A 10,321-nucleotide genomic window follows, 5' to 3' on the forward strand; every position below is an offset into this window, starting at 1 on the left:
GTCTCACAAGCAGCTGTTTCTGCACACAAAAAAACAAGACCAAAAGACGTCACACACAGCAATTTGAAGTTTGATCATGTTGACAGAACGTAAACATTCGTCATATATTAGGGTGACCATCTTTTGACGACGACGGGGGATAATCGACACTTGACACATGCCTCCAAAGTAATGAATGTAATCAAAAAATAAATTTAAACTCTCTTGTTTTTTCTTAGTAAACTTTTAAACTGTTGCAGGGTTTGCTTTTTCTCTTCCATAATGACAAACAAGGAAAAAACAAAAATATAGCCCTATTTTCAACAAAGTTTTTTTTTTCATTTTAACACAACAAAAGTCTTAACATCTGAGGAAAAAATGAAGACATCGTAACTTAGGAGAAGTCCTCATTGGTTGCAAAAATGATACATTTTAACGAAACATTTTGAAATATAATGAAACAAGTTAAACATTGTTATTTCTCATGGCCATAAAAACAGCCACACACACGCACAAAAACCCTTTTCAAGCTACGCTGCGCGCAAGTTCAAAACATCTACCGGTAACGCATGGAACGAGCGAAAATATGTAGGCCTATGTTTGTTTACACAGTCTGAGCAACGAGCAAAACAAAATCCCGGACAGTTTTTGGAACTTTAAAAATCCCTTTCGGACCGAAATTTTAGGTCTCAAAAAGAGGACATGTCCGGGAAAAAGAGTACGTCTGGTCACCATATTAATATTGTAACTTATACGGCCGTCGCACAACCTCTAATGTCGGCCGTGTGCGTTACAATATATTAATTTAACATGTGCTGCGCACTGTATGAACCGCACGTTTTAATTATTGAACTGAAATCTTCATGCAATAATAGAATTGCAACAAAGCCTGATGTTTAACGGGTTTTTTTTTAAGGACACATTGCTTTTGGGACACAGACCTGAATCGGGAAGCTCACGAAGTGTGAGACAATTTTATTTACAGAGAACGTAACAGAAAACTCACAGGCGCACTCTGGGGATACAAGACTTCCCAGGGGCAAAAAGACTCCTACGGCAATGCGGCCAGATGATCATGCACAGAATAGTAACAAAATCAATACAACATACCGCCAGTATATCTACAGAGCCCAGTATCCGTTACATGATGATATTGCTAAAACCCCAGCTTCCGTATTAAATTACAACGAGTCAGTATTTTTTTAATGTCATCTGTGGTTTTATAAATATTTTTTCCATTAGGATTTTCTTAGACTGCATTACAGGTTGTACGAAACGTGCTTTGTCTTCATGTAGAATACGACCAGAGACAAACCTGTTAACTCAATATACAATATGACTTCATTTAATGTGAAATAAAATGACATTTTATTTTTAAATCAGAACTCTACATACTTTTAGGGAGAAGGATAAAGAATGGGAGCACAAGAAGAAAATTACTGCAGAAAATGAGGTGGCGGAAGAAAGTGATTTGGTCAGAAACTTTCTTACTTACTCTTTACACAAACAAAAATATCAACATACCATACAGACAGTGTGTGTGGAGGGCATTCGATACATTATTATTATTATTATCATTATTATTATTATTGTGTTCTCCTCCCCAAACGTGCTTTGAGAGGAATGTCTAGAACAGCGCTATATACTGTAAGTGAAATTACTTTTTTAAGGAAGTATTATCACTGCTACTGACAATGCTACGACTGCTACTGAATTCCATTAGCTCAAAATGATCTGGGGGTAATCAAAGTGATAATTACTTGAAGAATGTTTCCTTAGTAAGACACAGCCGACCCTCAATGTCTGGCACAGATCCACTCTTCAGTGCGCTTGCTCTTCCATTACAGTGTGTTGGCCTAAAGGTGTTGCGACTCAGGTCACATGTACACGTAGCTTCTCTAAGTACGCATCTACTAGGGCGCGTCAGCGAAAGAGGAGGTGTAGTTAGTTACACGTCACGTTAACGTTTCTTTATTATTTTTATTATGAAGTGCGCAGTACATGTAGTCTACCTGTTACTGTTTATTAGGCTTTATTATTTAGGCTTGATGATGACCCGTTTAAATAAAAGACGGCGACGCTGGAGCTTCACATACCGTGTACTGAATGGTTTAGTTTAAATTACTGTACTTACCGAAAACGAGACTCCTGGAGTTTGCAAAATACTTTTCAGCTCTGTTGTGCACTTCTGAATATAAATTGGCGACCATATAATATATAAATTAGATATAAAACACTATGTAGTATTTTACATTTAAAAAATCTTAAAAACAAAGTTTAAATAACAAAACACGTTTCATAATTTAGAATGTGTTTAAATCTGATTCCAAATATAAAATATAATTGGAATATGAGACAAAATAATTAAAATATTTACGAGTCGTATTTCAGCAGGGTAAAAGAACAGAGATTAACCCGTATGTTTTACCTGGACTACCGGCGTGGTCAGTACAATAAAAATAAAAATCTTGCCGGAGCGTTAATATTCAATATTCTTCGTGGATGGTTCGTTTGTAGATAGTTTACGGTTAATCATTAATTCTGTTTTATTTTAGTGTACTGGTAGTTTCGCAGACCTATGCATATAATGATTAAGGTGATGCTCTATGTGAACCTAGAACCCCGAAGGCTCTCTATTCGCATCCCAGAGAATGTTTTGTTGAGGTTGCCTTGGTAACGTAGGTGCCATATACTACACCTTGCATATCATGAATAATTTATGCCACAATACAGATCACCTTTGTCACACTAAACGTTCTTGCTGTGTGCATTTCAGAATTAATTGTTCGACATTTTCGTGCTCTTTTTGCGTTTCACGTTCTCCCTGACCGCACGAAATCACACCATCATTATCCCACGTGTCTCTTAAGCCAAGCGATAATACACATCAGTAAAATATAGTTACTGTAAATAGTAACTTTATCAGTAAATATAGTAGTTTTCAGAATAAAAAAAAAATTACCCTTCGCTTAACAATATTCCTGTTGGAAAAAAGAGGCTACAGTGTTTTAAATAGTTTGTATTCATGAACATGTTCAATTATGCTACCGGCACAGACTGGAAAATGAATACTGTGGTTGTAATTGAACAAAATAAATGACCTGCAATAATAATTCCCATTATTAAAATGTTTTTGGTAATTACCTTACTTTTAGAATTCAAAGTCATGCACACCACAAAAATAAAGTAACTGGTTGAGTGAAGAAACCTATATAGTGCACAATATTCATTTAGAAGAATGATTGGGAGGTCTGTGCTATTTAATACCTTTAAACATGTTTAACATCATTAACAGTAAAACCTTCATAATGACGTGCTTATGTTTTTCCCTGGAGCTGTAACGTAATAAACAGTGGTCTACAATGCCTTATTTACTTTCTGCAGTTAATAAGAGATAATATAGGGTGGCTACAGTATCAAGCAATTTTAGAACATAGTAAAATATTGAGACTAAAAACAATTTGGAGACTAAAAGCAATTTTATGATCTAAATGGTTAAAAACTAATGCTGAGTTACAAAATGTTTCTGACAGTTCTTTTATCACTTGCTTTTAGTTTTATTCTATGGACTTTAAGACAACATGCTTCTAAACTGTAACACAATGGTCTCCTCTTTACTTGAAGGGTTGTGAGAGTCTGGAACAAAAATAACCATATTGTTTGAGCACAACCAGCTTCTAGGTAAGGGATTCACAATATGGTAACATCAATAAGCTCCTTGCAGCCAGCGAAACACGGATTACTTACTGTCATATTTACTCATGATACTGTTATCAATTAGCACTTAACCAGGATCTTTAAACTCAGATGCCAACTGAAGTAAGGAGGGGGAATAAATATACTAGATAAATAAGGCTAACATTAAAAGTTAGAAATTAGCCATTTCAAACACAAAAAAATAAAAGCGATTCCCAAATTCTGAGCATAGTTCAGAACCAATAAACATTCAACAACTTAGAAAAGAGATAAGGCTAAGGATCTGCACCTGTGGCTGGAAGGTTGCTGGTTCAAATCCCGTGGCTGGCAGAGGAATCCTACTCTGTTGGGCCCTTGAGCAAGGTCCTTAATCCCAACTACTGCAGGGGTGCTGTACAATGGCTGACCCTGCGCTCTGACCCCAGGCTTCTCTCCCTGTCTGTGTGTCTCACGGAGAGCAAGCTGGGGTATGTAAAAAGCTGAATTCCTAATGCAAGAAACTGTATATGGCCAATAAAGTGATCTTTATTTGAAAGTATAACAGACAAGACAGAAATGCACAAATTATTATATGAATAAATGTGCATAAGAAATAAAAGCCTAACTTTTTATAGAATGCCCAAAACTGATTTCTAAACTGGTTCTTAACTGGAGGACATCTCTCTTTACCAGTTAAATACATCACTACACAGTATAGCAAGGAGAGGTTTCTCTTGTCTACCGGCATTACCCATGTATCCATTCATCATCGAAACGTTTTATCCAATACAAGGTTGTGGAAGAACCGGAGCCTATCTCAGGACGCAACAGCTGGATGGCAGGACACAGCTTGGATATATGTGATGCCAGTCCATCACAGGGCAGACAGACATAGACACACACACACTCCCAACAGGGCCAGTTCTGCCCAGAAGACAGTTAACCTATCTGTATGTCTTTTGGACTGTGGGGGGAAACTGGGGCACTCAGAGGAACCTCACTGTCATGATTGTCGGAGAGGACAAACCGTGGAGAGCAGGACAGCGGAAAAAGACCCATATGCATAGCGGCGGAACGGGAAAAAAGCCCGGGCTCACGAGTTCAGGAGTCGGGTAGAAACCAATGCCCTCAGGCAGCGGACGTGGGGTGACCTGGATGGTTTAGGCGGGTTTCAGGACATCCGAACGTCAATGCTGAGCCAAGGCAAAGTGCAAGACCAAGAAATATATAGCCCGGGGAAAGAGAGAGACCGGAAGTACAGCAAAGCAGGAAACTAGGGACAGGACAGAGTAGGAGCGCCCTCTGGCTGCAGAGGGCGTGACACTCACGTGAGTGCAGGCAGAACACACAAACTCCACACAGATAGCACCCCTGGTCCAGAATTGAACCCAGGACCTCAGCTGGGTGAGGCTACGACACACACACACACATTTGGGTGTCAAATTAGACTTGCCAGTTAAGCTGGGCAGCATGTCATAGGACTGTTTGAGGAAATCTGAGTTTCTCCTAGCAAAACTGCAACATCGGCAACGTGCAAATTCCACACTAGGCAGTCTGTGAGGCACAAGTGTAAACCACCACTGTGCACCACTGTGTCTCCCTCTTCAGATGTGGGTCTTATATTTTTGTATTGTGATTCTCATTTGCATCAATTTCACCAGAGACCTCAGATCTACTGTAGGTTGGTAACCAGCAACCATGCTGTATATTACAAAGATAATTCAGTGAGCTGGCTAAAAATTCAATTTTTCTCTTATACAAGTATCTGATTTTTTTTCTTTTTTCCTGATATCTTTATTGTAATGCTTGCTGTTATTCACAGAGCAGTGAAGTGTGATTTGGTATTAAAGTCATCCCCTGAGGAGGCTTCTGACCTGCACACAACATTTGTTGGACCCGTACCAATTGAAAATATTGCACTGCAACGAAAACAAACTGAACTGCACAGCCTGGGGCTTTCCAGTTGCTGGACATTATTTCCACTTATGACCTAAAATTGAACATAAAATATTTTGTCCAGAATTTCAAAAGCGTTTGTCTTTATGGTGGTGTTGATGTTTTGGCAAATTATGTTCTGTGTTGCTTTTGCAAATGTTCATTGGGAAAATTTATCAACCTATTTTAGATAGCATAATAATATACTGTTATGCAAACAGTACATTATTATAAATAAATAAATCAATATATTAGTATATAAAACCCAGGCCTGTGTCATTTAACCCACTAAACGTGTCTTAAGTAAGGTTTACACAATCATGTCATACAGTATATAGGTTTTATTTTCTCTTTTTGTTCACTGAGTTAATAGGTGTTTTTTCCCTGTCAGGTAACTCTGAAACCAGATGATATCAGGCTACACATAACATTAATCACCTACCTTCAAAGTTAAAATATGATTGAAAGAACCAGTTTCAGAAGAATGTATTTTACAACTTCATTCCACATTCACAAGAATTAATATCCTGCTGTCCTAAAGAATAAAAGGAAAAGTATTTTTCGAATTGGAGGTTACTTGCTAGTCCCAGACAAAAACACGTACTTTTGCTAGAAATGAATACAAATCACATAACGTATTTTAAAGTACAATTTAGTTTACAATAACTCAGTTTGAAACAGGGGCATAGCCACCAAAGACGGTGGGCCTGACTGATTGATCCTAGGCATACCCAATCAGTCCAAAGTAATTTAAGATTTTTTCCCCTTGTCCGCGTTACATGATTTGCTTTTTAATGCTACGTGTTTTTGATTTTTTTTATCGTATGTGATTTGCTATTGGCTCGCTCTATCTTTCGTGATCAATAAGAAAATTATGTAAATACAGTGGGGCGGTGCATGCGTAGCTGTAGCCTAATTGCCTATCGTTGACATCAGACACTCTTAGAGCTGTCTAGCGCTAGGTTTTTGGTTTATTAGCCAACATGGCAAAACAAATGCATATATGCCACCCCAATCGACCAGACCGACTCGGAAACAAATTGCCCCCATTGTTTTCATCACAATCAGGAGTTCAAGTACAGAGTTTGTTGGTACCTTTAAACTTCCCTGTAGATAGTCAACGAAAGCAGCACAAACACTACAGCGACACAAACTGGCACAAACGTAGCACGATTGCGGTGAATTTCGTCGTTTGTGCTGTCTGTAGGGGGGCCAACTTCACGGAGCTCAAGGAAAACCCTGCATGGTATTTTAAATACAATATTTTATTTATAACACCATTGGGTGAAATTCATGTTTTGCTCTTAAATTGTGCATTTTGAAAGATGGCCTATTTAAGAAATTGAGGGTTCAGGGTATATTAGAGGTGTAATCAGAGAAAATTGTTGAATGAAATCATGTTCAGAGTTCAGAATAAACATGCATATATTGATAGAGTAAGTGAGAAAGTAACTGTCAGGGGTAGACATAGGATGGGGTATATTTTTTCATCATCATTAAATATTAATAATAATAATTTACAACTCAGAAACTTTTGAAATAAGTATTTTAACTCAGCCACAAGACAACTTCCCCGACGTGTATATTTTAAGAAAAGTGAATGAACCTCAGTACCATAGCTTGTACAATTGTAGTTCTGTTTTTTAAAAAGAGAGAACTGTTTCTTCTATGGATGTTTTTAAACTGACTAATCTGTATCAGTCACAATTGTTGTACATGACTGCCTTAAAAAGTCAAATATGTTCAATGCAATTTTATTGTTACACATCGATCCCACTCTAAGGTAGGCTAAATATAACGTTAAATATTTTAAATGCACCTTATACCGAATTGACAGCTTAATTAGCTTAGTCGATCAGGTGCTGTGGGCGATAATCTGCGACAGGTGAACTATTTAATGTGGTAGATGTAGTGTATGGGGAGTTTTGTCTTTGTCATGGACATTTAACTTTGAACAGCAATTGCTTGTGTGTGTGTCCAGGGGTCTTGAATCTGTGTTATGTCTGGGTTACTGCGATACTTTTAAAGCAAATAAACAACCCTGCTTCACCAGCAAATGCTAGTTCTGTGAAAAAGGCAGATATGTTGACTTCCACGAATTTAACACTGTCGTGGGAAATCGCCAGTACCATAGGATTGAATTTAACCAGCGCCGAACTTCAAAGACACATGGAGCTATCTCACCGTCCCATAAAAATCTGTATTATATCCGTGTTAGGAGCTCTGATCATTCTGGGGAACGTGGCTGTGATTTTGGTTATAGCATCTTCAGTGTCTGGTTGGTCGAGGAACACTCGGTACTTTTTAATCTCTCTCACGGGGGCAGATGCCGCGCTGGCGCTTGTTGTTATGCCTCTGAACCTGTACGTGAGTCTCGTCAAGGACAGAGAAGACCCAGACCCGTACTGCCATGCTGTGGCTTTCTTCAACTCCACGGTCTACGCCACCTGTATCTACTCGCTGGCTACAATAAGCCTGGAAAGGTACATCGCGGTGTTCTACCCGCTGAAGTACACCACTGTGATGACGAAAAACAAGACTAGAGTCCTCATTGCTTTCGCCTGGTTTTTCCCACCGGTGGTGTTGCTCCCCATCTCCATTCCCGACGGGATCATCAAAGTTTACTTTTCCAGCGCGTCCTTAGTTTGCAATCCGGTCTACTCCACCAACGTGGCCTACTCGCTGACTTTAACCTGCCTTATATTCTTCCCTTGTTCAATCGTCATGACCTACGCCAATTGTCGGCTCTGGGTCGCCGCCAGGAGGCAGAGGCACAAACTGAATATCCGCGACTTGCGCGGCCGCAGCAGACCGGACTCGGCTTCCCGTGTCCTGGTGCCAGTAATGATTGTGTACTACACGTGCTGGACGCCATGCATGATAACCATCCTGTACACAGGTAAGAATACAGGTTTCTGTATGATGGTTGTAGATCTGTAATGTGACACCCATCTGCTTATACTAAACACCCAGATTTGGAAATGCCAAATGATGTACTGTACTGTATATGCAGTGCCTTTCACCTCTTTCCAAATGTATGAATCGCAAAATGATGCGTATCAATTTTTTTTTAGACTGAGCAATTCTCAAACAGAGTGCTTTTTATTGGTGATAAGCGATCCCAAGCAAGCTGAGAGAGTTTGGGCAAATCTGAATTGGCCCAAATTATAGTAAATCGATGTGCAAAGCTGAGGTTGACCACCCCCCCCCCCCCAAAGAAAAACACTTGCTGCTGTAATTGCTGCCAAAGGTGCTCGTCTCAGTACTCACGCTCGCTATCAACATATTTCAGTTTTTTTTTCTTTAAAAATTTTGGCCAGCATTTACTGTAACTTATCTTGCCCTTAGAAGTCTTGGGTTTGAGCATTCTCAAAAACATTCCCATAAAAGTGTTTACATTTTCTATTTCAAATGATGTGTCATCATTGGAAAGGGGTGAATACGTTTGCAAAGCATTGTACTGTATTAGGGCTAATCGCGATCTTGATAATTGTTCTTCAGCTTAATTATGGTTTGAATCTCTAAATCCCCTCCATCAGCACTTGTGGGGAAACCCCGTGCAGGTATAGCCCCATTACTCTTTCACCAACACCAAGTGTTGTCTATACTGTATGTTTTATATGTACTACAGTATACGTGATTTTTGCTCCTGTCATTAAGTTTAGCCTGGAATGATTTCTGAACATAATGGAATTGTCTGAGTGAATTGTTTGTATAAAATGTACGTTTCCATATTTTGTGGCATTTATTTCTTCATGGTTTTAAGACCTAAAATCATACACCGTCTTATGCCATTGAAAGAAACTGTTCTCAGACAGTATCCTAGGCATTGGTAGTGTAGGTATAGTCTGCACCAGAGCAGACCAGTATTGGTGTCTTTCAATGCAATGACATGCTGTATGCTGTTTCTGGGACAGATGGGGGGAAAAATCATGAGTGCTTTTGACCCCGAACAAACAACAGAAAGGTGTCCCTTTGTTTTTCTCCGTCCCGTCAGCAATTTCTGGCACCGCGGTTCCAGAGTGGCTGGAGTTTGTGGCTGTGTGGCTGCCCAGTGCCAACGGCTTTCTCAACTGCATCGTTTACTTCTGGATCAACCACAGCTTCCGCAGGAAGTTCTGCCTGATGGGGCGCAGGCTGTGCCTGCAGCTGTGCCCCGCGGTTGGCAAGGCGGTGGGGTACCGGGCTCCGGGCGGCGTGAGCGTGGTGGGCAGTGTCTGGGACAACAACAACTCTCTCCAGGAGCGCTCCTGCAGCGTCTCCTCCAACTGCACGCTGCTGCCGCAGGTCGTGGAGAGCTGCATCTGAGACCCGCAGCCCAGGAAGCCTTCTAGCCACCTGTGTGAAAAGTACCCGTGTGAAAGTGGCTGATGTACCATATAACCAACTGGTTCCAAGGAGCTACTTTGGAAGAGTCGCCAGACACAACTAATCAACCATTAAAATCACTGGATACTTCTGCATAGTTGAAGTTGGTTTTCCGTTGTCTTGTTGCTCTACCTCAGTATTATCCCTAATATGAACTCTGTAAAGGGAAGAAATTACCCACAACGCAGTGGACAGTGGAACCCAGCTGTGCTGTATAGTGGCTCTTTAAACGCTGACATCTCCTGGGTTGTGGGATTTAGGATGTCCACTCGTTTCTTTTTCTTATTTTTTCATTTTTATGTTTTTGTGTGCGTTTTATTTTTGTTTCCTCTGAAGGTACAGTAAATGTATCCTGCATCATCTC

At 39.9% G+C, this 10,321-nt stretch overlaps 1 protein-coding gene across 1 annotated transcript; it reads left to right on the top strand.

Moving 5' to 3' along the window:
* Positions 1 to 7,671: 7,671 nt before the first annotated feature.
* On the top strand, positions 7,672 to 9,897 carry LOC148817127 (putative G protein-coupled receptor 21). Its single transcript, XM_088939287.1, has 2 exons — positions 7,672 to 8,488; positions 9,587 to 9,897. The coding sequence occupies exons 1-2, from the start codon at positions 7,672 to 7,674 to the stop codon at positions 9,895 to 9,897; spliced, it is 1,128 nt and encodes a 375-aa protein (XP_088795413.1).
* The last annotated feature ends 424 nt before the right edge of the window (positions 9,898 to 10,321 follow it).

The sequence above is a fragment of the Atractosteus spatula genome, chromosome 21 (assembly GCF_055471065.1).
Source record: "Atractosteus spatula isolate fAtrSpa1 chromosome 21, fAtrSpa1.hap1, whole genome shotgun sequence".
NCBI classification, from domain to species: domain Eukaryota; kingdom Metazoa; phylum Chordata; class Actinopteri; order Semionotiformes; family Lepisosteidae; genus Atractosteus; species Atractosteus spatula.